The sequence below is a fragment of the Chenopodium quinoa genome, unplaced genomic scaffold (genome assembly GCF_001683475.1).
Source record: "Chenopodium quinoa cultivar QQ74 unplaced genomic scaffold, ASM168347v1, whole genome shotgun sequence".
Taxonomy (NCBI): domain Eukaryota; kingdom Viridiplantae; phylum Streptophyta; class Magnoliopsida; order Caryophyllales; family Amaranthaceae; genus Chenopodium; species Chenopodium quinoa.
Window position 1 is genome coordinate 5487191 of NW_018743850.1, and position 26861 is coordinate 5514051.

Below are 26861 nucleotides of genomic sequence, written 5' to 3' on the forward strand. Positions count from 1 at the left end.
AATTACAATAATGGCATAATGCAACTATATTATATTTTAGATATGGAAGGAGTAAAGAAGTAATGACAATTGTCAGTGATTAGAGTAGTCATTATTTTGGCGCTTGAGTAGTTAGAATAATTAATTAATTAATTAATTGTAGTTAAATTCTAAAAAAAGAGAGAGAAGGTGATAATAAAGTAGAAAAGTCAACGGAAGAAAATGGTATGTTAATGTTGGTGGGTTTAAGAGAGGTTGATGAGTTGAAGGGTCACGTTCGTTAGGCCGAGTATACAGGTGAAATACTTAGTTAGTAATAGGGGTGTTAATTCGAGTAAACAGTTTGGGTTTGGGTTGGGTTTATCAGTTTCGCATTATAACGGGTCGGTTTATAACGGGTTGAAATAATTAGCGGATTGGTTTGAGTCGGTTTTGAAAATCATCGGGTCAGTTCGGTTTGGTTTTTTTTTTTTTTGCAGTTTTTATTCGGGTCGGGTTTAATCGGGTTGGGTTGTAGTTAGTTCGGGTCGGTTTTGAAAATCATCAGTTCTATTCGGTTTGGTTTTTTTTTATTGCAGTTTCTATTCGGATCGGGTTATAGTTGGTTCGGGTCATAATCACTTTGGATTGAACCGGGTGGGTTTAAAAACGGGTTTAGCCAGTTTAAAGTGGGTTTCGGTTCAAAATAGTTCAGGTTCTAATCGGGTCAGGTTGTAATCAGTTCGGGTCATAATCAGTTTGGGTTAAACCGGGTCGGTTTGAAAATGGGTTTCGGTTCAAAACAGATCGGGTGAAATCGGTGTTTCGGTCATTATCGGTTCAGGTCATAATCGGTTTGGATGGAACTTGGTCGGTTTGAAAATGGGTTGACCCAATTTGAAGCGGGTTTCAGTCCAAATCATATTGGGTTAAAATCGAGTCGGATCATTATCGAGTCGAGTTAGTCAGATTATGGGTAGGGACGAGTCATGTTATAATCAAGTTAAGTCATAAATAATTTGGGTTTATCGAGTAGTGGGTTGAAAAAGATAAGTTCATAAACATATTAGGTTACAGTTTGTAAACGGCTCAGTCATAACGGGTTACCGGTCGTAAACTGTTCGATCTCAACGGGTTACAGGTCGTAAACAGTTCGGTGTCAATGGGTTACGGGTTGGAAACGGTTCGGTCATAACGGGTTACGGGTTATAAATGGTTTGGTCACAACGAGTCACGGGTTAAATCGGTTCAGATTTATCGTATTTTTGCCGGGTTTAAACAGTTTTCGGTTTAAAATGGGCCGGGTTACTATCGGGTTCAGACGTAATCGGCCCGGGTTGTTTTCAGTTTCGGGTTGTAACGGTTTGGCTTGTAAACGGGTCGGGTTAGTAACGGTTCACACAAATTCGGTTCAGTTCAGTTTCTAGTTAGAAAAAATTGGGTCGGGTCGATTTTCGATTTTCAAAAAACGGGTTTCTAATGGTCCAGTTCCTTTTCTAATCGATTCGAAACAATCAGATTTAACGGTTCATGTTAGAAACTAACATCTCTACTTACTACTGTTGCTAATACTATGTTGTTGGACCACCTTTCATTTTTTTATAGTTGCGTTGCCTTTCTTCTTTTATTGCGTCTCGTTTTTTTGTTTTCCTCTTTCTTTTGCGCGGCATATTTCTTGCACTTGCTACCACATGAATTGCACATTTGTGCGCACTGCCTACATGACTATGGGCATTAGGTAGCCATTTTCATTTTGTCACACTTGAATCTATGGAAAAATTCAAGTTGATCTCTAAGATAAATCAGTAAATATATATCTTCTCACAATATATTGTTTTTCTTTTATTTTTTAAATAATAAAAGTGAAATAATAAAGTGGCATAGAAATCAATGCATAAAGTTGTGAGAGGAGATAAATTGAAATGTTAATCTCAGATATTAACTTGAGCTCCCTCTGAATGTACTATAACTATTGTATTTTTGAAAGTTCGTCTTATTTACTATTTGAAATGATTTTATTTAAGAGGAAGCCTCAATTTATCTTCATGATAAACAAAAATAAATTTACTATTCAAGTAAGCATGACAATTTCGTAAATAAATCAATATTAATGTAACCCGTATTTAATAAAAATTTCTGACTTATGCCACTAGAAAATTACTTTTTGTTTATCATAAAGATAAACTTGTATTTTCTCTTAATTTATCTTAGAATAAATTTCTCATAGGGAAGAATAAAAAGGATTGAGTAGTAAAAAAAATATGGTCAAAGTTATCATGTTATTTGTGCTTTTGAAAGTTTGACCCACCTACTATTTATGTGCTTAAAAATAAGATACTTGTGATGGTTTTTTATAATTTATATAAAAGGAAATTAATTTAACATGTGAGATTTTGTTAGCTTTGTTTTGATGTAAATTTTCAATAATGTAACTATCTACTTCGTATGGAGTATAATTTTTCACTTATATACATAATTGAAAATATTGAATTATTGATGGCCAATTTGAAACCATGCAAATATCAAGCATGGTTTAGTCTATTGGAAAATTTTTGACCTCATGATTGAAAGATCATGCATGGGATCAAATCTCACTAGCTAAGGATTCTTTAGGGGTGAGGTTTCTCTTATCCTCTTCCTCACTCCCCAATAAATCTGACCCGCAAAGTTGGACTGGTTTAACTTGTGAGAGGTGTCGGTTTAATATGGTCCTTCTTCTTACCGTTAAAAAAAAAAAAAAAAAAAAAAAAAAAAAATTGAAGCCATGCCAATGTCAAGTAAATCAAAATTTCTAGATGAATAATGAAGTATGTATTATGCAAAAACTCAAAATAGAAAATAGAAATATAATGGATCTTCACATTATTTTGTTGTATTGCCTGTATTAGGAGAAAGTACGAGTTGATCTATTAGATCAACAAAACATGTCAATATAAGGACAATTTCGATTTTCCCCTTCATTTAGTAGGGTAGTTTGGTAATAGCAGCACAATGATTTGGCAATATTGCCAAATTAAATCACGAATCCAATTGTGCAATCGCTATTATCGTCGATAAAAGCACCACCATGACGCCCAAAAATATGACGCCAAGACCAAAACCACCATCATAGCGAGTGAGTGACACCCCTATTGTCGCCAACCACCAAGAAGAAGGCGTCGGCATTTAACGAAGTACGAAGTCCTTTTTTTAGATCATTTTTTAAAATGGAGATTTTAGAGCTTTCGATAGAGAAATTAAAGCTCAAAGGGCAATGTTAATGAAGGTGGATGACACCCCTCCCCTGTAGGATTAACCATGCCCTTCATTTCACCATTTTATCAAGGAATTCATTTAATTTGGTGGCGAAGCTGTCGTAATGTCGTCAGTGGAAGGTGGAGACGAAGAAGATGGTGTCGGTGGAAGGTGAAAACGATGCAGATGATGTCAGAAATGGTGGAATTGGTGGTGTCGGTGGAAGGTGGGTGGAGAGCGGGCAAGGTGGGTGGTGTCTATGGAAGCTTCAATGGAGGATTATCCAATGTTGATAACTAAGAGTGGACTAAGTAATAGATTGACATGTTTTGTTGATCTAATATATCAACAGGGATCTCCTCTTATATTAGTGATGTTACTTGTTTAGATAAGTAAGGGAAATCTAGGTATATAAAAGTAGTTCTTAAAAGTTATAGAAATGTTGTGTTAGATAATATGAAACTTCTTATTCTGGAGTGTATACCATTGATCAAAATATATAGGGTTACAACCTTAAGTTCTAATCACGTTAGGAAATCTCAAAAGATAATTACAATATTCACAAAATATATCCTTCTATAACGGAATATTTATCGTATAGTCTATCACACTCCCGCACTCATAGCAGGAGGAGGACGTACGCTAAGACTGAACCTAAATTCCAGAAATAGTTGTCGAGGTAGGCCTTTTGTGAAGATGTCTGCAAACTGATACCGATCCGAGATGGAACATGCAAGACCCGTACATGCCCCAACGCCACCTTTTCTTGGACAAAATGAATATCCATTTCGACGTGCTTGGTGCGTTGGTGCTGTACGAGATTAAGAGAGAAGTAAATAGCGTGACATTATCACAATAAACAATAGTAGCCTGTCGGAGAGGACATTATAACTCCAAAAGAAGATTACGAAGCCAATAAGCCTCGGCAAAAACATTTGCGATGCCCCTATATTCCGCCTCTGCACTTGATTTAGAAAGAGTAGGTTGACGCTTAGAAGACCAGGAAATGAGATTGTCTCCTAAGAAGCAACAATAACCTGAGGTCGAGCGACGAGTGTCCGGACACCCGCCCCAATCTGCATCAGTATAAGTAATCAAGTTCATAGGAGGTGAAGGATATAAGTGTAACCCGTGACCAATGGTACCCTGAATATATCGCAGAATGCGTTTCAATGCATCATAATGAGCCTCTCTGGGATCGTGCATGAATAGACAAACCTCCTGAACTGCATAAGCTATATCAGGGCGAGTAAAAGTTAGGTACTGTAATGCACCTGCAAGACTGCGATAAAGTGTTGGATCATGAAATTTGGGTCTGGACTCTGCGCTGAGCTTGGACTGAGTATCAACTGGTGTAATACCATGTATTTTTGAAACATATTTTCTCAATAATTAATTAATTAATTCATATTTTCTAAAAAGGGTATCTTAGTAATTTATTTTACTATTTGAATTTTGGAGCCAAAATGATATTTGAATTTTGGCGCCAAATACATTTTAAAACTCAATAATTATTTTGGATTTTGGATAAGATTTATTATCCATTTATTTTATTTTAAAAACAGGATTATTTATATATTTAGGATATTTTAATTAAAGAAAAAACTATAATTTATTATTTAATTAATAAGGTCCGAAAATTCCTAATTATTGACTAAGAATTTCGGATTTTCCTAGTTTGGAAAATCTGATTTTCTAGGTTAATTTATTTAATGAATAATTGGTATCTTTTTAATTAATTATTTTATACAATAAATATTATTTACACGATTATTTTTAATTCCTTAAATCTAGCAAAATAACTCCCTAAAATATACTAATACTATCCGAAAATTTGAGCTATGGAAGCTCAATATCTTCGGCCCTCATGGTCAAATTTTGGGTGATTTATTCTGGAAAATCGTATTCTTAATTATCTCCTTAAAATCTCTTATTTTCCTTAATTTTATTTCTCCATCTCCTAAATATTTTATCATCTTATTTTCCTACCTTATATCTTCCTTGATTGTTCCCCAAGTAATCTCTTTTGCCATATTATTTTTCATGACAACACACTTTCCTTAATTATATTATTCTTAATCACCTTAATATCAAAACTTTCCATATTTCTTTCATTCTCTTCTCCAAGTAATTCCTTAATTCTTTTTACCATAATTCTTCCTATATTCTCTTACCATAATTCTTGCATGAGCTAGCCTATAAATATCCCCTCATACCTCTCATATTCTTCACACCAAAAACTCAACTCTCTTCTTCTCTTTTACTCTTCTTTTCCCTCAATCTTTTCCTACTTTTCTTCTCCTATTTTCTAAAAGAAAATTTGCCCGTATATCTTTGGAGCCAATTTTTGGGAACTTCTGGTCAGTTTTGGGGTTTTTCTATTTCACAGAAAATTATTTCTCCCAAAAAATCCTTGAGTTTAGGCTCAAGAATCACCCAATTCGAAGTTTTATCAAAGGAGTTATGACCTCTGCAAGTTCTGCCTATTCTTTCCAACGCAAATTCAATTCTCTTTAATCTTATTCCTTTATTTTCTTCAAGGTTAGTTTTCTAAAATATAAATAACTATTTCAAAGTTATAATTTTATATTAAAGTATTATTTTTAAACGAGTTTTATAGTCCATGCACATTAGATTTGGATTTATGTCTAAAGATGTTGTGATAACCTTATGGTTATGTCAATTGCAAGGTGTATTCGTGATTGAACTTTGAAAGTGCAAAGTGTTGATTGATATTCAGAATCAAGGTACGTTTAGGTGGCTAGATACCTTAGAAAGTGATTGGTTTGAATAACATGTTTTATATGATTTTATTGATGACTGAATTAAATTGATTTGAATCATGATATATGAAATAAAGTATCTTTGGAGGTATTGATTTTAAGATTTGTTTTAATAAATGTATTTTTAAAGGATTGATTTTAATATCATGTTTTGAATGGTTTGAAATTATTTATTATGTTTAAAGGAATTTGGTTTTTTTAAAAAAAAAGTACTACCTCCGTTTTTTTTTATGTGCAACTTTGGGGTGAAATACGGTTCATGAGGAAAAAGATTGAAGGGTAAAGTTTAGGAAAAGTAAGTGGGTTTAATTAAAGTGGAAGGAGAGAGAAAGTCCACACTTTATTTTGTTGGTGGGAAATTTTGGCAGAAAGTACAATAGCCAAAATTTCCCCCCAAAACCCACCGAAAATTAAAAGGTGGGATTTTTTGGGGTGAAATTTTTGTTTCCCCCCTTTTTTAAAAAATTTCCAACCAAAGTCATTTTTTTCCAAAATATTTAGGAGGCTATATAAACATACATGCCCCCATATAATTCTACCATTCAACATTTAAGGAGGGAATAAAATCATCCTCCATTGTCAACCATTAATTACAACCAATATTGTTTGAAGGTGGGTGAAACATTCCACCAAAAACAGAGTTTCTTCCCAAAAGATTAGCATTTCCTACCTAAACCGTTACGGTTAGCATAATTACACACTACAAACCATTAAAAGCTTTACAAAAACAGGGCTTCTCTGCTGTCCTTCCTGCACAGGTGGGTTTAGTGTTCATCTTCAACCCACACAACTCAGCAGGGCCCTGACTCCATCTCCCTGTGCTGAAAAACAGAAATGGCAGAAAATGATGACTCTGTTTTTTTTATATCGAACACATTCTAAATGAAGAACAGATGGCAGAGTTGTGGTTCGAGGAAGAAGAAGAAATGCAGGATGCAGGCATTTGGGAGTACGACTCAGAAGATGAAATCATGGAGGGCAACCAAGAAGAACAACAACAGCAACAACAGGCAGACACTAATGTTCAACACACACAAATGCAACAGCAAGCTCATGAAGGAACTCATAGTGTATGCAGAAAGCAATTAACATTGCAGCAAAGAAGGAAAATTGTAGATGCACTTTGGGTGAAAATGAACAATGGGACATTACCAAGGGGTCACATGAAGCAATTATCATCTGAATTCTATGTTCACTAATCAACAATCACAAGAATCTTCACAGACATAAAAAGGCAGCTGGCATTAGGGGACTTGATTGATGTCAGGACTAAAAAAATTGGCAAAACAGGGAGAAAGCCATTGCAAATTTCTGATGAAACTCTCCAGTCAGTCCCACTACATTTAAGGCAGACAAAAAGGAGCTATGTAGGAGCATTGAAGATCAGTCTTAGTACAGTTCACAATTTGAAGAAGAGGGGAAGGCTAAGAACACACACATGCTGCAACAAACCATTGCTAACATCAGACCATAAGATAGCCAGACTAAGATGGGTTTTGTCACATATAAATCCAGTTACAGGGAATGAGGACCCCACATTTGTTGACATGAGGAATGTTATACACTGTGGTGAGAAGTGGTTCTACTTGAACCCTGACAAAAGGAGGTTTTACCTACTGCCAAGTGAGGAGGATCCCTATATGGAAGTTCAGTCAAAAAGATTCAAGCTCAAGGCAATGTTCATGGCAATCATAGGGAAGCCATTATATGGCATGAATGGAGAACTGTTACATGATGGGAAGTATGGCATCTTCCCATTCACTGTCCAGATAGAAGCACAGAAATCAAGCAAGAAAAGACCAAGAGGGACTATGGAAACTAAGGCACTCCAGAATATAAATAGAGAAGTAATCAGAGAGATGCTACTAACAAAGGTCATTCCAGCAATCATGTCAAAGTGGCCTGAAGGTCTGCCCAAGGATGTGGTCATCCAATGGGACAATGCAAGGCCTCACCAAGTTCCTACAGATGCTGAGTTTCTGGGAGCAACAACAGCTAATGGCTTTAACATTCAATTTGTTTTTCAGCCAGCACAGTCCCCTGATTTGAATGTCCTTGACTTAGGGCTATTTAGGTCTATACAGTCTTTGCAATATCAGTCTTTTCCTAGGGACTTAGATGAGCTGGTTGCAAAGGTCAAAGAGTCTTATGGCACATTCAACCCCCAGGTTAACAAGTACATCTGGGTTACATTGCAAAAATGTATGATTAAGATACTCAAGGCTGAAGGTGGTAACAAGTACAAAATACCACATATGAACAAAAAAAGGCTGGAAAACCTAGGAAATCTTCCAGATTTGGTAGAGGTTCAGAAAGAGGTTGTATTGGAGGCTGTGGAGTACCTAAACACTATGTTTAGGCCAGCAAATCAAGGGACTCAAGAACTCATAGAAGATTTGGAGGTGGATGCAGATTAGGGGACTCATTACAAGAACCAGACAACACATGGGCTGCCACACATAACCACTTCTCCTAGTAAGTTCCATTTTTTGTTTTATGAAAACATTGTTGAAGAATCAAGTGGTTAGGCGTATTTTGTTCAAAACAATTATCCAAACTAGTAAGGCAGTCTGTTGTAATGTCTTTAGATTATTATGATGTGGTCTTTTGTAATGTTTTATGTTCATTACTCAAAGTTATTGTGTTTTGTACCCACATTTTTAATGGAATATGAATGACAAAGATAGGCAAGTTATGTGGGCAGTCAATCCATCAGAGGGTTATAGTGTTATTATTGAATACTACACATATGCACAAGGTTACCTCAAACAACAACATCATTATGCATGTTGATGGAGCAATGCACTTGTGCATAGTGAAATTCAATGGAGTCCCTTCATCATCTGGATATGGGTAAGCTAAATAGCATATCAAACTATGGGACTCAATACAAACCAGGAAACACAAGCCAATCACAGGGGACTCCTTCTAAGGGACTGACTAGGCAACAATGACCATGCACAAGACAACAGCCTCATCATTCATCAATCAAGTCCACAAAGCCAACATCAAACATAAGGCATCCCAAAACCATGGCCATCAACAAAAACACACACCCTAACCTCAAACATAATCCAAAACAGTCCATGAACTCCACAAAGGCAACATTAACCAGAAGCCAACATCAAACATCCTACATCATTCCAACAAAACAACTACACACACCCAACATCAAAAAAATAACCCACAACAGTCCACGAATCCACACAGGCATCATCAACCAGAAGCCAACATCAAACATCCAACATCATTCCAACAAAACAACATAACAGGCAATAGATCAACACAACAAACCCTAGTATCCAGCATAAATCAAAACAACAAACCCTAGTATCCAGTATAGATCAACACAACAAACCCTAGTATCCATAAATCAAAACAACAAACCCTAGTATTCCGAATAGATCAACACAACAAATAATTAAACCCCCACATTTAACATAACCAACAACCCAACATGCAACCAGATTCAGTCAAACATTCCCACAACATCAAACAAAGTATCCAGCATAGATCAACCCACAAAAAATTAGGACTCTTTTTTTTTAAAAAAAAAAAGAATATTAGGGTTAGAAATCGTTACGCAAGCGTCAGCCCTCTGCCTCCTCATCAGAGGACAACACCACGAAGCCGGTGGCAGGCAAACCCCGCATACGGCTCAGCGCCACCAACGCCGCCTTCCTACGCTACCTTTTCTTTGGCGGAGGCCTGGAAGCCTTAGATCGGGGCTTGGGGGTGGGCGCAGCACTGGCCTCCCCACTTTGGGACTCCAGATCTACAGAAACGACATCAAAATCAAGCCTTTTTTGTCCATGGGACTCGCCTTCACCCTCAACCCTCTTCTTATCCGCCTCGTCAATTTTTTTCAGCACTTCCCCCAACGCCTTGAAGGTGGTCGGAGAACAGCAACTTGGGCCATTTTCATGGGTGTACAGGCGACGAGGAAAATCATCGCCTCTGTTCAGGTCGTTAATCAGGGACTTGATTAACTTAGCCTCACTTTGGGAGTCGGTGCTGATGTAGGCGTCAATCAGTGGATCAAGGTCATTTAAGGCAATTGTGGAGTCTGGATGTCGAGCGAAAGGGGAGGGAAAGGGGGATGACATGACTTTGGGACTGTGGATTTTGAAGGAAAGGGCGAAGGAGACGAAGAAGACGAAGAACACAAAGAAGACGAAGAAACTGATCTAGGGTTCTAAAGAACTCTCTAGATCAGTTTAATAAAGGTGGTTGGGAAGATGAGGAATCGTGTCGGTTGGGAGGAGTAAATGGAGGGAGTAGTTAGGTTAGGCTAATTTAGTGGATTTAAGTTAAGTGGGGGTTATGGGTAATGAGGGGTAAAAGTAAGAAGGTTATAATTTTTAATGAAGGGCAATATAGTAATTTAAAGGGTTTTTGTTTACCAAAAATAGAATGAAAAAAGAAAGTTGCACATAATAGTGAACGAACTAAAATGGCAAAAGTTGCACATAAAAAGAAACGGAGGTAGTATGTTGGATTGTTTTAAAGAATTTTTGAAAAGGTTTTTCAAAGGAAGATTTATTGATTTTGAAAAATTATTTATATGAGATTTAATTCTCAAGTATTTATTAAAAGGTTGATTTTGAAAGCACGTTGAATTAAATAAAAAGGAGTTTTGAGTTAACCTATTATAAAGGTTGATTTTATTCAAAGAGGAATTTTATTGAATTATTCATTAAAGCTTTACAAGCATGTTGTTAGTAATCCCACTATGTGGATTTGGTAGATAAGACTTTGGACTTTGTATGACCAAGTCTTTCCTCAAGAATAGCCTTGCAATATAAGGAGACTAGCTTGAGGGGTGTGCACACTTGGGTGAGGAATTGGTTTTAAAAAGAGGAATTCGTTTTATTGAATTGATTATTGAAATATTGAATTATTGGAATTGGTTTTATAAATAGTTTCATCGAATTATTGAATTATTGAGAATTGGTTTTGAAACATGAGTTTTGGAATTCATTGGATTAATTATTGGAATTGGTTTTAAAACCATGTTTGCAAATATATTGAATTTACTTATCTTGCACTTATCGTACTTAGCATATTTTGCTAATCTGTATTTCCTATTTGTTTTGGTTCGCCCTATTTACCGTAAGGTAAGCAGTGTTGACTATTTTCAGATAGACTCATGAATGAGCATATGGGAGTCTCGGGATTTGCTTCACCTAGTTTAGGAATGTTGGGCTTGTCTTTATTTTGAGTACTCATAACAATGTTACTATTTTTATAAGTATTACTAAAAGAAAGTTGAGTTTCCGCTGCAAGTTTTGTTATTGAGTTAAGTATTTTGAGTAGCCTTGCGTAATCACGAAACGGTAATACGCCTAAGTCTATCTCTACGATATAATTATACGTATTATACTAGTATTTCCGTGGAGGGAGATTTGGGGGTGTTACAACTGGAGTCGCCGCAAGCTTACAACTGCTCATACATGCGCGCTCTAAAATTTCCTGAGCATATTTCTGTTGAGACAAAAACAGATATGAAGGAGTACGAGTGACAACAATGCCCAGAAAATAATTCAGAGGACCTAAATCAGTCATTGGAAATTTTGTATGTAAGTGCGAGATGATGTGCTCACGTAACAGATCTGAGGATGTAACCAACACAATATCATCAACATATAATAGTAAATATGCCATATCGTCCCCATATCTGAAATTGAATAGAGAATTGTCACTCTTGGCAATGACAAACCCCATCTGCAGAAGATAAGTAGCAAAACGCAGATACCAAGCCCTTGGGGCTTGTTTTAGGCCATAAAGAGCCTTACAGAGCCTGCAAACATAGCCTGGGAACCTCTTGTCAACAAACCCGGGGGGTTGATGCACATACACACACTCATTCAGATCACCATGCAAAAAGGCATTTTTCACTTCAAGTTGGTGAGTAGACCACTTACGAGCCATAGCCAAACTCAAAACTGTACATATAGTGGCCGGTTTAACAATCGGACTGAAGGTTTCATGACAATCAACACCTTCTACCTAAACAAAAATTCCGCGACTATAAACTATAAGCTAATTATGAAGGATGACACCAAGTACAGCAACAAATTAATTTGCTATTGTCAAAAAAAAAAAAAAAAATTGACAACAATTCATGTTTTTACTGTTTTATTAAATATTGTACGTTTTGTAAATTATTATTGGATAGCATGTTAGCAATTTAGGCCAAAGCTTATTTCCTTTAATTTTAGGGGAAATAAGTTTGGATGAGGGGTAATAAGTTAAGTTTAAATAAGACAAATTTTAAAATAATAAGTTGAGATAATCTTTTTTATTTTTTAATTACACTAAAGAATAAAAATAAGTTTAAATAAGTGAAAATTACAAAAGTAGGTAAATAAAATGTACAGTATCCGTATTCTTACTTCTTATTGCAAGTACTTTTTTGAGCTGACTTTGTTTATTGCATTGATGCTTTAAAACCCACCACACTTAGTCACTTACCTTGAGTGTTGACTGTTGAGAGCCATAAAAAGAAATTTTAATTGATAAAAAAAATGGTTGACTTATACTAAGTAGATCTTGAGGGACAAAATGCCTAAGATTAAGCTTAATTCCATGTATATTGGCCTGAAGAGGACAAGACATGATACAATTGCTAAGGAAGCTTAATCTTAATCTGCCAAGTTCAAAACAACTACATACAGCTAGCTAATGTGACCTTTACTCCCTCTTACAAATAATACGATGATTAAATTTTTCTCAACAAAAATATTTTATTTATTTATTTTTTTAATTTTTTTTTTTTTTTTTTTTTTTTTTTTTTTGGGGAGGTGGTGGGGGGGAGGGGGATTATGGTTGTACACTTGTACATATTCAATTCCTTTGATTTGATTTGAATTTTTCTTAATCCGATTTCTATACTATATGACTAAACTTTGGCTATTTGTACAATTTGATTGGTTATTTTATAGTAGGAGTATAATCTTTTAGATAATAGAGAGAGTATAGTTTACAATTTTACTCTATCGATTCATTCTTAAATAAAAGTTCTATTAATTAGAAAGGTTAATGTAAAAAATAAATGGTGGATTTGGTTGGTTTAAAGAGAAACAATAAAATATATACGGAGTATTACCTATAAGAAAACCAAAAAGATAAGTTGTGTTCAAATGATAAAAAATATTAAGGTGAAATGAGATTTTTTATTTGGGGACAACGGAACAACTTGATTGATTTGTTTGTTATAAATATAGTACACTACATGTACCAAATTAGCATTGAAAATCATTAAATATCACAGAGTAAAAGAGAATAGAAAAATAAGGGTAGTGTAGGTGTTTTTTGGTGGATACCAATTCAATTCGTATAGAGTAGGGATGACAATTCAATCTGAGTTCGATTCGAATCCGTCCGAAGAAAAAAAAAAATTGATCCGAATCCGATAAAATAGATTCGAATTCGAATAGAAGGCGGATCGGACTTGGACCCTAAGCAAAGTCTTATCGAGTTCGGCCCAAGTCCGAGTTTGAGCATATGGTTTATAACTTGGGACAATTACTTGCTTGTTTTGTAGCAAAATTTTGTTATGTAACTTTTTTTTTTTTGGCGGTAAGATAGGGGGGGGGGGGGATCCCCCACCCTATCACAGGAATGGGGGGATCCCTCTATTTCCTATGTCCTTTTTTTTTATGTAACTTAGTTTATAATTAAAATATGTTAAGTTTATACTTCACCCAGTATGACAATACAAGCAATTATAGGTATATCACACATTACAAAAAAATAAAAATAAAAAAAAAATATTTGGACCATTTCGAAGGTCCGAATAAACGAACCGGTTTTGGATCCAAAAATTATGAGTCGGATCGGACTCAGATTCGGATTTTTCGGATTCAAATTCGAGTCCAAGGTCCGTTTACTAAACAGATCTAATTCGGATTTAGCCGTATCCAATCCGTTGTCATTCCTAGTATAGAGTTAGTTATATTCTTATGTACGAGTAACAAAAATATAAGAGGGTAAGACTCTTTTAAGTTATATATCTTGTTTATCCACAAAAAGTTTCACGTGTCACATATGCTTGCTATATAGAAACGCTTTTTAAATGATTACTATAGATTTTACCTTTGTAAAACTTAGATTTGCGAGTATAATGTAGATTCATTTGACATTAAACCCTTATTACTCATTATATAGTCTTGTAACTGTGTAAGGTAATTACATATCTTCATTTTTATTCCCCAACTTATTATGTTATTGTCCATTTATTATATTATATTACAGAGTACAACATAAATCATATGAAGAGAATAAAACTAGAGGAAAAAAAAATTCACTTGATAATATACATTGAAACAATTTCATAGACGTTTTACATGATAATATTTGTTTAATATATACTGCATATACATAATAAAATTAGATAATTAAAAAGAGAGCTTTATAGATAGTGTTAAAAGTCAAAGTGAAACAACTATCAGCAAACGAAGGTAGTTTTCGTAGGACTTATGGATCAAAGGGATAACACTTGCTAGAAGGTGAAATAGGATGATCAAAGTTAAAGATGGCACTGGGCCGGGCCAGGCCGAAGCCCGGCACAGTCCAGCACGAAAAAAGCACAACACGGCACTGTATTGTGCGTGTGGGCCATGGGCCAGGCTTGAGCCGCCTTCATTTGTGAGAAGCACGATAAGGCACGGCATGGCAAAGCATGCTAAAATCAATGCAATTTTGCTTAGGCGCGCAAGCCTGGCATAGCCCGACACACGGGCCAACCTTTTGAAAACTTCGGCCCGGCACGAAACTCGTGAATTGGACCTAACTAACCCCAAAGCACGTGGGCCTGACATGAGACACGACCCGACACGGCCCAGAGCCATCTTTAATCAAAGTACACCACAAAGTTGGTAATATTGTCTCAATCCAAGGGTTGAGCTTTGAGGTGTGCAAGTGATGCATTAAGAGATGGTGGAATACGGCTGTAATACAACACAGCTAAGTTTAATGCAAATCTAAGATTCTACACTTCATTCTAAGGAATATCATGCAATTTGCACACTAAGAGTTGTCATTGCGGGTGTCAATTTCATGACACCATCAAATCTTCGTGTTCAATATGCAAACTGTGAAGACGTAACCAATTCATTTCGTAATATTAATAACAAAATTTGCAATGAAATTTGAGGTTGATATCGGTCCTCAATTCATTATGACTTGATGTATCTGCTTCTTTTGAAAGTTGTTAGGGCACCTAACATCGAACATAAAGACAATTATTTTTATCTAAGTATACATTTTCCGCTACTGTAAAGTTACAACAATTTGACTATCACATTTGCAAACACATAACTTTGCCAAGTGCAAAAAAGAAAAAATACTACTCAGAAAAAAAAACACCCGAAGAAGCTAGAATAATGTATTGCGTTATTTCCTTTCCAAGATCATCATTGCTTCAGTTCTTAGCCTTGTCATAATTTGAAAAACTACTCTATTACGTACTCGTATTTGGTTTTATTTTCCCTATATTGGCTATATAATAAGGTATGTTGTAAACCTCCATTCCCAACAAATGAAATGTTGGAGAAACGTTTACACCATACCTTATAACATCATTCACAATCAATGAGAATCTAACATTGCTTCAACCCTAAAGGAATTGCAGTATTGATTGTAGCTATGTAGTACAAAAGCCTAGTCCACGTCAATGTGAGGCAGACTGCCCTATTGTTTGAAATCATTTGGCTTGCCAATCTGTATGTTCTGTTCCTCAAGAAATGCGGTGATTGCCTTCTTCTGCCATCCCTTGAAACTCCTGCATTCAATTTGCAGCCAGGGTCAACTTCAGAGTTGATGTTTCAGTAGGAAAATGGGACTGACGTCTTGTAAAAACAAACAATAGTTAACACAACGTAAACCAACAATGGATAATCATTGCACAAAGCACAAGGCAAAAGCACAACTAAAACCGCTGTTGATCAGTTAATCATTAGAACACAAGGATTTATGAATTGTCATGGTTCTTAAAATGCCAAATAATCCTGTTGTTCTGATGAAGAGAGGTACCTATAACTATCTTAATTGATATTTTAAAATTTTATTCTACAAGTCTGATTAACTCAAAATTCCTCTTTTATCTGAAAAGCACAAAGTATCACCAGATGCCATATCAGTCTTTTTTACAGGGAGCTCAAGACTACTATACAAATCGTGTTAACACGAGGAGATGTTTAAATGATACGAAGTATTTTTTAAATTGCCTATAAATTCAATAACATTTTGATCATAGTGCTGGAAGCCTGGAAGTATGAGAGGTTAATATACATGCAGTTCATAACCTAACAAGCAATGAGATTGCCTAAAAAAGAAACCGTAACAGTGTTTGGATGAGAGAAAGAATAAAGGGAGAGTGATGGATCTAATTACCTTTAATAGGAGAAGATTAGCAAAAGGGAATCAAACAGAAAGGAGAGATCTAATTTCCTATCCCTATTTACACAAAATAAATCCTTCTAAAAGAAGAGATTTGAAAGTAAAAAACAAACCCACTTCCTCCTCTCCTTATTATTGCTACTCAAACATTCCTGATTTACAAGGGAATGTTTCTTACTAAAGATAAAGTGCCAAGGAATCCCAACAACAAAAGGGTGAAAGGTTTTAATCACCCAATGGATTACCAATTATAGTAGTATGGACTCTTACCTGTGACAAGTACGGAGTAATTATACAAATCTTGCTTGGATAAATGTTCTCGGTGAAAAGTAGTCTTAATATTCCATCATAAACTAAAGAAAAGTAGTCAAATAACTCACTGGACAAAAGGCAAAAAGGAACAAAGTCTTTTCATTTTCTCTTGTTATAAAAGCAAAAAAGGAACAGCATCACTTCATTCAACCCCCTTGCACGTGAGAACGTATTCGCAGTTTATGGTGCTAGAAATTGCTGATCTTCAACTAGAAAATGTAAATTAAATAATAATACTTTGTTTTAGATAAAGCCTCTTCTTAACAATGTCCCTACTCCAAACTCTCAGGGAGGCAAGGGGGTGAATATCATGAAAAGAATCTTAAGGCAGCTTAATTCCTTTTTAATTTTGAGTTTGAATCTCTTATACACTCCAAATGGGCATTCCACACAATTATGGTTCTAAAGTACCATAAAGATTACTTCCCTTCCCCACAAGCGTACAAGACCACAAGTATCAACTGAAAAGATGATTGCAAAAATTGGGGCAAGTAATTTCACAGTCCATTCTGCAGTAAAGCCTTTTATATTTAGTCGTTCATTGTGATACTCCCAATAAGCTGAAGGGACACACTTCACCATCATCTAGCAATCTTAGCTATTTTCACGCATCCTCGTTACTATGATTTAATTACTCAATCATATTATTCCTTGAATACACAATAAGAATGTTTGGGTCAAATAGCAAGGACCTACTCATCTCAAACATCTCACTTTTCACTCCCTTCTTGCTCTTTTCTTTGTAAGGTTTGGGCAACAGGAAAGGAAAGAGAAAAATGAGGAACTGATCCTTTTTCTTTCAGCCAATCAAACTGACACTTTCAATGTTCTAGTTTGTACCAGTTGATAGTTTAAAAGGCATTATAAACATCAAAAGTACACTATTCTCCAATAGAGTAAAAAATAATTAAAAATACATCATAAGGCAACTTGTTAATCTTTTAGTTATATGTTGGACCATTTTAAATGTCCTCTGTTCCTTCTGAGACGTGACACAACATGATGACCTAGTCCCAATCAAGGGTCCAACAGAAACAAACATTACATAGTTTCAGGGTGAGATCGCATCCTGTTAAATCCTCCGGTAACCAGGCACCTCATGATGTACTAGAACACCAGTGCAGTACTCAATGGTAATTATTAACTTCACACACAAACCTTCATTTAAAATTTTTTGCTTAATAATTCACAGATTTAATGATCTAAATCTGATCATCAGCTTCTCGTAACACCCATTGAAATATTTGGAATCACATCATATCGATCATTAAATAAGGAGTAACAATAATACTTCACTTACTGCAGAAAGATATTATAAATATTCCATAAAAAGAATCGATTGGCGGATAAAAACTAACTTGTGATCAAGATGAGCCAGAATTTCTCCTCCAGGAAAAGCAATTTCAGTAGCCTCATATGCAGCTCTGATAGCTTCTTTCCAGGTACCACCAATACATTTAGCAGCTTCTACTTTTGACTGGCCGGGGTCATCCATTGGCAAGGAATATCCAGAGAGCAGATGGCCCACCCAAACATTTTCTTTCCTGTATATAGTTTCTTACAGTTAAAGGGGAAGCACTAGCAGGCTGTAGAGCACAGCAATGGCACCTCGCCAAATGCTTCAACAAAGGAAATTTTCTACTTTTAGACTAAAAAATTGTAATAAAGAAAATATAGGTAGCATGACTAAAATCATATTCAACTAAGACATAAATATATTTCTTCAAAGATAAGCATAATTAATAATTTTTCTTTCCTCAAAATGCAGAGAACCACAAGAAACTCATTTCATTACTGTCTGTACACTGTACAAAAACCCAATCTGCTTGGAAAGCAAAGAAAGCCCCCAGTCATTTATCATAGATCACAAAAGCTGGTGCAATTCCCTTCAAATCTTCACTACACTTGGAAACTAAGCAACTATTTCATAAAAACAGACGTTTTATCACCTTGGCAAAAAGCCAAATTATGTAGTCTACAGCTTTACTTGTACAAAGTTGTGGTACTACATTAATTCATTTCCATAAGATAGATCTCCACTCATGAAGTGTAACTAACGATTCCAATACAATGCAAGGCAATTAGAAATCAATTGAACAGAGACTATGCATAATCCTTTAAACATGTAAGGTTTAACATAGCAAATGAGTTTAACAAAATGACTTACATAATTATGTCCATGTGACGAGGTACATAATGACCACCTCCAATCCCTATAATAACTTTCTTTCTGTCAGAATTCCTGAATGAATGTGTTTACACATTAGATGAATCACGGTATTGCATTCCATAACAGGACAAGAATTTGGAAAAAGAAAAGAAAAGAAGCAGAAAAGGTAAACTCCTTTAATAATTTACTTTTTAAGGTAAATTGTAAAATGTGTGAACTTCAATCTGTCCACAAGTACTACAATTAACAAACCAAACTTGACACCATGCAACAAATAACAGAAACTTTCAAATTTACTAAAAAACATTATACTCATCGAAGATCCACTAAATAGTAAGAAGTATTTTCGAAGTATAAAAGAATCTAAATTTTACAATTTTAAGGTGTGAGAAAAATATATAACTGGTATTACATTTTTTCTGCAATATAAAATATAATTCAATGATTTCGAACTATTAATCTATTGTAATACATACTAGTCTTAGCAGAATCTTAGGTCCCAGACTTCCAGCTAAAACATCAAGCTATTGGGCTGTTGGCAGTAGTAATTTCAGAATATATGTCATTCATTGCAGGACAAAAATGGCTGGAGATGCGCCATAATCCACAGCACATGTTTTGATCAATGAGCCCTTTTTGTTTAATATTTCTTTCCTTCAATTATAGTGGTTGTTCCAGCAATAAACTTAAAATAATAACCATGGTAACACCATTTTTTTTCTACAGGAGTCCAAATTTTTATGAAAACTCTTCAAGTAACTAGATATGCATAAAGAAACTATATTAAGCATAATACAGAGGCATATCAAGAGCACCTTACACATAACAGTTATCTGGACTTTGAAGAGATATTACCAATTATACTTGCACAACAATGGGACAATCCGGGGGCCAAAAGGGTTAAGAAATCATGCTTGTGAATAAGTCAATAGATCAATGCAGCAAAAACAGCCAACACGTGAGCTAGTGATTAAGACCTATAAATGAAACAAAAGTAGCTAGTCCAGGGCACCAACTGCTAAAGAAAAAAAAAAGTGTACCTGTCCCATATACCCACAGGAGAACCTCCTCCAAGTCCAAGCCCTTCCCAGACCAACTACAAACAATTAAGATGTTAAGAGGATGCGGAGGGCACCTATATTGATCAATTTATGGCAACACTTACAGAGACACTACATAATAAAATAATACATCAGAGTATCTTCAGTATTATACAATGAAGATAGGTGAAACTTTTTCTGATGGTTAATACCTCCTTGTTAAAGGGCTGCAACAAGCTCTTAGAAAAAAAAAAACAACTTTCATCTCAGATAAAGAGAAATCAAACTAAGATATAAATACAGAAAAGAAAAAAGAAGGGAAAAAAAAAAAAAAAAAGAAAAAGTGGAGAAGTAACTCAACTATAGCCATGACTTCAGCAGCATCCTCTCTCTGCCAGTACTCCAGAGTGCTACCTATACTACCAAAAGCAAGCAAATAAGAAGCCAGCAGCAAGATAAGATTTAGATAACCAATAACTTCAGGAACGGGATTATAATAGTCACTCTACCCAAAATATGGCAACCCATCAATTCCACAAAACAATCCAAAATGATTAAAGAAGTTTGACTTTTGGCCATTAGCATGATGTGAATTTTTACAGAGATGCCCTGAATTTCTATATATCAGAAGGAAAACACAGAACAACTAATCCAGATTGCCTTCAACCTTGTGAGCAAAAGTATGAATATTCACCACTGTATCTGTTGGCCAGTTCAAGGAATGTAAAGATTATATCACAACGAAGTTGAAGACTATAATTCTACAACTTTTGGATAATAATGTACTAAAATAAGATGGATTAAAGTGCCAGAGCTTCTTAATAACTACTTGTATGAAATGACGTATGGACATTGCATATCAAATCAAGGGTCAATTAGAAACAATCTCTGCTATGCATGGTAAGAGACTAAGAGTATGTACATCAACAGTGTGCTTGGATAGGTGTCACAGCTAAATATTTTGCTTGGCATGAAGGCTTATATCTCCCTAACAAGTCTAACACACGTAAAAACAATAGCATGATAAACTATAATGCATACAAAATGATAGTGTAACAACGAATTTTTTTTTTTACTATATGGTTGCATCGACTTGGATGCCTTGGACAATCCCTAAGATAATTTGTTTATAGGCAACTAGGCATTATAGCCCCACTCCCTTGGCCAAACAAACATGCCAATTGGCTAAAAATGCATTGAGAGGACTACAAACTAAAGAAATTACAATAATCATAACCAACTCCTCTAGCCAACTATTCATGCAAATCACAACAACACAACATTTTACTATATTGCCATTTCCCACATGTGACCTACCAAATTCTTATCATGCGCCTTATATTACAATATATAATACATATGCAACATACACAATATCATTAACTCAAATATTGCCACACCTATGCATGCAACTACATTGCCAATGCCTACGCATGCACCAAGGCCCCATCACTATGTCACGCATCCGAGTCCACAAGTTCAAGCAGACCTGATGTGCTAAGGTGTAGATTGCCCATGATATGCCAGAGCCATGCCAATGGACAAGTCTAAGAGGCGTCCATGGCCATCTGCCACCCTATAAGAGCTTCTTATTGGATTCAACATATACTCCCAATGGCAATGAAATTACATAAACATAATAACGGGTCATTGGGTCCATCTTTGAAATATAATGCTCGCCCAATGATACTTAACTTATTTCCATATATGATGAGACAACCAGATGACAACAATTAAACAACCATACCATACCATAGAACAACTTTAATATTTACAAGTACTTACCTAACCTATCTTTACATCATGGTAATATGCTAATAAATGTGCTCTTGCTAAACTCACGCCTTGCCCCCACATAGCTAATAGGAGCCCTTCTTTAAGTCAAGTTGATATGCTAATAAATGTTCCCTTGCCAAACACACGCCATGCCTCCACATAGCTAATAGGATTCTCACAAACCACTCTAACTTGAAGAGCCGGACGCCCTGAGTAGTCTTCAATTGGACCCTTAAAATTCCACAACATAGTATCGCATTCCCGCATATTCTTCTACCAAGTACTTAATGTGGCAATTCTTCTTGCTTTGCCCAAACACCCATATCAAACATTGTTTCCGATTCGTTAGTGTATCCGATTATGAAAAAGGGTGCAAGCACCCTTAACATAGTCTTAATAAGGTTTTAAATACCTAGTATGAAATGTCGAATGCACCTTGAGCCTTTATGACAAATTTGAACTATTTCAAATGGACCGTCGTATCAAAGTCAAGGATTGTTGCTCCATCTTAGTGTTGATCACTTTCGAGATCAAGAAGTAAGTTTCAATAACAATTTAACCCGATACCGAACTCTAATTTCTTCATGCGAAAAGTTGCTTTCTCTAAACCGTCTTATGCTTCATTCCTCAATTCCTAATGGGTAGCAGACTAGGTCCTTGAAGGCTCCCACGATAGCATCTAGACCAAGTGCACCCTCAGAGGGGAGAAGAAACAACAATGATAAATATAGCACACAGCACACCACTTTAATACACTGAAGTGACCAAACCAATTACAAAGCATACAAAGTTCTCTAGTAAGAAATTTATGTAGAATTCTGGGCTCTTTGTAATTGAAGATTAATGCCAATTCATAGGCATAAGCACTATCGACTACAGCCTAAATTGCCCACAACACCCAATAAGTATAAGTGTATAACTTCCCACTATTGTCATGCCCCTACATTTTAGGGTGCATTACACTAGTGCTACTTTGTGCTCGTGTGCCATAATCAATGCCAATCCCATTACTATCATGCTCCTAAATCCCAAGGCACATTACACTAGTGCTAGTGCTACTTTGTGCACATGATGTTAGTGGCGTAACCACCATCTTCCCAGGTAACACTTGGCGTGGTCAACACCATCAATGCTCAGCCGGGCTCAAATAACCACTATGCATCATGCATCTCTATCTTCATAGTGAACATAACTGCCTTTTAGTAGGCAAAATATCACTAAGGCCACGCTCCTACTTTTGGGAACCTTAGCATAACCACCTCATGGTTATAACATCATAAATAACCGCCATTTTCGCCTTGTGCTTGGCAGCGAAGGAAACTTTGCGCTTTAGTGCGCCTCGTGCATTTTATAATTAAGATTAATTTTTCATCGATTCCTATGTATAATGTCAACAACTAACATAAACACAGATTTCATCTCGTAGGAATGGCATTTGCAACGGCTTAGTATAACGAAGGTGGGTGCTACGTGGATAAAACTAATCATCAAATAAAGATAGGGCATAGAGTCTAGAAAGTTTTGGCTGAAAATAAGATAAATTGCCTTTTGCATGATATTCACTTCTTTTCCTATTTTATACAATTATATGATGTCACTTTCTCTCGTAACATCCCTAATAATGGCAAGGTCCTTTGGTGTTTGAGGTAGAAGGGAAGTTAGTAAACAGCCGAAAATAAAATAGGGAGTAAGTGCAATCAATAAGAGAATATAACAATATAAAATGGAAAAAATAAATGACAAACTTAAGCATATTTGACAAGATGCCTAATTTTATAAACTAAATATCACTACGAATGTGGAAAATCCCCATTGTTTTCTTTACAAACTTGGAATGCAGATGATTGTGGCTTTGTGAGTTGTGACCTTACTTGATCACTAAAGATCTTCTCATAAAGTTAAGAAAAAAAAATACAAGAAACAGGCCATGTTTGATAATATTAACTCATTACAAGTGTCTTTAATACATGATGCTTCACTAAAGTCATATCCTCGATAAAAATCCAGTAAGCATGTTCTACATCATGACAATTTAAACCAACTAAGATCTCTATACAAACCCTATATCAATTAAGGGCACCTTCATCCTTTATATTTAGACAAATAAACAATTAGAGTTCATTTGAATTGACATAAGTTCCTCACAATGATCTAACAATGTATTGATTATGAGATTTCAAACCATTTCATATGTCTCAAGAGTTAGACTCTATTCTCCTCACCTTATCTATTTTCATTTATTTCGGGTCTAATAAATTCATACTAACTCAAACAAGATAGAATAAAGGATAATAAGTTCATAAAGATAATATGAGGACTAATAAGTTCATATAAGATAAGGGTTAATACGTTCCAATGTGTCAAAGAAGTCCCTATAATAAAGTCTAATAAATAAATAAAATAATCAAAGGCTAATAAGTTCAAAAAAAATATAAGTTAGGAGTAGATAAGACAATCGGAATTCAAGTGTTCACTTATTTCACGTCAGATAAGTTTAATAAGTTTTGATAAGGGTTAGTCAAGTTCAAATCACAACTAAAATACGTTTTAATAAGGTCTAATAAGTGAAAATCATGTGAATAAACACACCCTAAAACACTACCTTATTTTATCCTTATCCTGTCATTTTAATAAGAATAAAATGTCCAGCATACAATAGAAATGAAACTCACCAATTTCAAGAAACATAGTCGGCTTACTTGTCACAGGTCCATGATGAGTAGCCTCCATGGTAATCTACATTAAAAGAAATAAAGAATTCCTTAGGTTGCCAAAAATAAGATGAAACATTGGATGACCCTTCTCAAAATTCTTGTACAAGTCAATATGTATTGTGATTACATGTTACAATCAAACAACTAAACCTCAAATATACAATACTCACTTCAAATTCAGGAATCAAATTCCGAGATTCAGCGATACTCCTTAAATGTCGAATCCAAGGTCCCATTCTAGGATCAGGAGGTGCAGCCCATCCCGGCTTCCCACCTTGTGGGGTTACATCCCCTTCTTTCAAATGTGGCACCCCTATTACACCAATTTCCCAAAAACAACCACATCACCAACAATCAAATTACAATCAAACATCATCCAAATCAAGACCCAAATCACAAAATCAAATACTATTACAAATTACATGTTATACCCAAAAAAACCAAACAAAATTCAAATCAAATTCATTGAAAAAGAAAGATAAATAGAGAGAGATACCAATTGGGTGAATGGTAAGAGCAGGGCGTTTAGTGACAGCAGTATGTTTACTAAGAAAAATGACATTATCGACGCATTCATGAGTTAATTCTTCCCAACGAGCGTCGAGATTGTCTTCTTTGACTATACTATTGTCATGCTGCAACATTCTAACTTCTCCATTTTCATAACTTCTTAATCCCTACCAATAATCATCAACACTTTTCCATAAAAATCCCACATCAAATAAAATCATTCCCAGAAAACAAATACTGTAATTGAGATGAAAGAGAGAGAAATAACCTCGAAAGAAGGGCCGGGAGACCACCCGGGCATGGCCAAAAGAGCTGAAGCAGGGCCGATTGATGCCGGATCAATTGTAGTGGATACAACAAGTGTCACCATTGTTCAAATTGAGAGAGGAAATTGAATTGTGGGTTTGATTTTAATGGAGGAACCCAGAAAGAAATGTTGTTAATTTATACTTCTCTTTGTTGTTATTAGAGAGAGTGAGATGAAGAGGAACTCGACTAGGGAGTGGTGGGCTCTCTTTTTCACGAGTTAAGTATAAATATGGAGTCTAAGTTTTTAAGCTTTTCACGTTTTGGGACCTATGTTTTTTTTTTCATGGTTTAGGACCTCACGTGTAAAATCCGGTCAAAATTTAATTAGGTTGGGTTAAAAACTTTGTCCCTTAGTTAAAAACACATAGTCCCCTAAAAAGTTGATAAAAAAACTTAGTCCCCTACTTTAAAAATTTAGTCCCCTAAAAGCATATTCTGACTGATTTGATTGCGGCCTTCGAAAATGAGACACGTGTGTGTTGGGAAGTGGAAGCCTACGCGAGAAGCTTCGCCCCCAAAAATCAGGTAAGCATACAGCTCAAAAAGGACAAGCTTCTGATGCAGGTCCGGAGAAGAGGAAACAGCAACAGAACCAGCACCAACAGGCCTGTCCTAACACCCAACAAAGTCAAGTTAATCTTCCTATGCATAACAGGGGTGTAGCAGTATACACTTACCCATATGGCTACACAAGACAAGGTATGGTAAGCATTTGCATTTCAATATTACTGATTTTCATTCACTCATACAAAATAAACTTTGAAATAAAATTATTTTTTTATTAAATTGTGTAGCCAAACAATACATCTCAAACTACTCAGTCACAATCCATCATTGGATCAAGTACTACAACTGTCTGGAGGTACTAAGGAGGTAACAAGAGAATCCTAATTTTTCTTTACTTGAACAAATACATAAAACCAATAATGATTACAAGAAATATAATTAAAATCCTATAAAAACTAATCATATTCTTCCTCTATTCATCTATATTCTGCAGCATCTCATTCATTTGTATCATTTTGATCATTTCATATTTCACCTCCCATTCATAATCTCCATCTACCCACTCCCAAAATTCACAACTATTATACTACTTGTAATTTTGACATGTGATGAATCTTCTAAATGGATTCCTGGTTGTCCTTGATAACCTTCTAACAGCCCTTTTGTTGCATCTGCAAACATAATTTACTGTTGCCATTTTTTTTTCTACAGGTTCAGCTTTTGGAGAAGATAATGGAGGCTTCAACTCTGCATCTGATTGTATTTATACTCCTTGTATTGCTTTCTCTGATGGCTAGTTTTTTGGATTTGTATCCGTTTTAAAAAAATTGTACCTAAATTTCTTCATGTTATATAATATATGTATTTAGTAGATGTCCATTATACCCCTTATGATTATTCTAGGATATTCTAGATATATTAGACTTATTATTCTACCAGGAAACCCTAATTGTATCACATGTATATATACATATGTACTCCCACATCATTCGATAATAAGAATATCGATCTATTCTCTCCCCCACTTTTCCTCTTTCTCTTTAATTTTATAACACGTTATCAGCACCAAGCCCTAGCCTATTGAGCAACTATAGCCGATTAAGCAATTGATGGAAAAGCGACTACTAACAGAGAAATGATGAGTCAA

General features: G+C 35.4%; 3 protein-coding genes across 3 annotated transcripts; 1 reads left to right on the forward strand and 2 right to left on the reverse strand.

Annotated features, from left to right (window-relative positions):
• Window positions 1-4077: 4077 nt before the first annotated feature.
• On the reverse strand, window positions 4078-6750 carry LOC110685704 (uncharacterized mitochondrial protein AtMg00810-like). The gene is made up of 2 exons (XM_021862231.1): window positions 6684-6750; window positions 4078-4541 (listed from the first exon to the last, which is right to left on the reverse strand). The coding sequence occupies exons 1-2, from the start codon at window positions 6748-6750 to the stop codon at window positions 4078-4080; spliced, it is 531 nt and encodes a 176-aa protein (XP_021717923.1).
• Window positions 6751-6868: 118 nt separating this feature from the next.
• Window positions 6869-8392, forward strand: LOC110685705. Its single transcript, XM_021862232.1, has 2 exons — window positions 6869-7133; window positions 7200-8392. The coding sequence occupies exons 1-2, from the start codon at window positions 6869-6871 to the stop codon at window positions 8390-8392; spliced, it is 1458 nt and encodes a 485-aa protein (XP_021717924.1).
• Window positions 8393-15338: 6946 nt separating this feature from the next.
• LOC110686073 (D-aminoacyl-tRNA deacylase-like) lies at window positions 15339-25534 on the reverse strand. The gene is made up of 9 exons (XM_021862660.1): window positions 25167-25534; window positions 24885-25065; window positions 24559-24701; window positions 24347-24410; window positions 20260-20312; window positions 19899-19954; window positions 18856-18930; window positions 18047-18232; window positions 15339-15759 (listed from the first exon to the last, which is right to left on the reverse strand). The coding sequence occupies exons 1-9, from the start codon at window positions 25266-25268 to the stop codon at window positions 15669-15671; spliced, it is 951 nt and encodes a 316-aa protein (XP_021718352.1). The 5' UTR covers window positions 25269-25534; the 3' UTR covers window positions 15339-15668.
• Window positions 25535-26861: the final 1327 nt, after the last annotated feature.

Coding starts and splice junctions, on each gene's coding strand:
- LOC110685704 (XM_021862231.1), bottom strand. CDS start 6,750: ATGAACACTAAACCCACCTGTGCAGGAAGGACAGCAGAGAAGCCCTGT. Junction 4,542..6,683: donor TTTTTGTAAAGCTTTTAATG/GTTTGTAGTGTG, acceptor GTATTACACCAG/TTGATACTCAGTCCAAGCTC.
- LOC110685705 (XM_021862232.1), top strand. CDS start 6,869: ATGGCAGAGTTGTGGTTCGAGGAAGAAGAAGAAATGCAGGATGCAGGC. Junction 7,134..7,199: donor CAATGGGACATTACCAAGGG/GTCACATGAAGC, acceptor GAATCTTCACAG/ACATAAAAAGGCAGCTGGCA.
- LOC110686073 (XM_021862660.1), bottom strand. CDS start 25,268: ATGGTGACACTTGTTGTATCCACTACAATTGATCCGGCATCAATCGGC. Junction 24,411..24,558: donor ATTTGATTCCTGAATTTGAA/GTGAGTATTGTA, acceptor CTTTTAATGTAG/ATTACCATGGAGGCTACTCA. Junction 18,233..18,855: donor CGTCACATGGACATAATTAT/GTAAGTCATTTT, acceptor AACTATATACAG/GAAAGAAAATGTTTGGGTGG.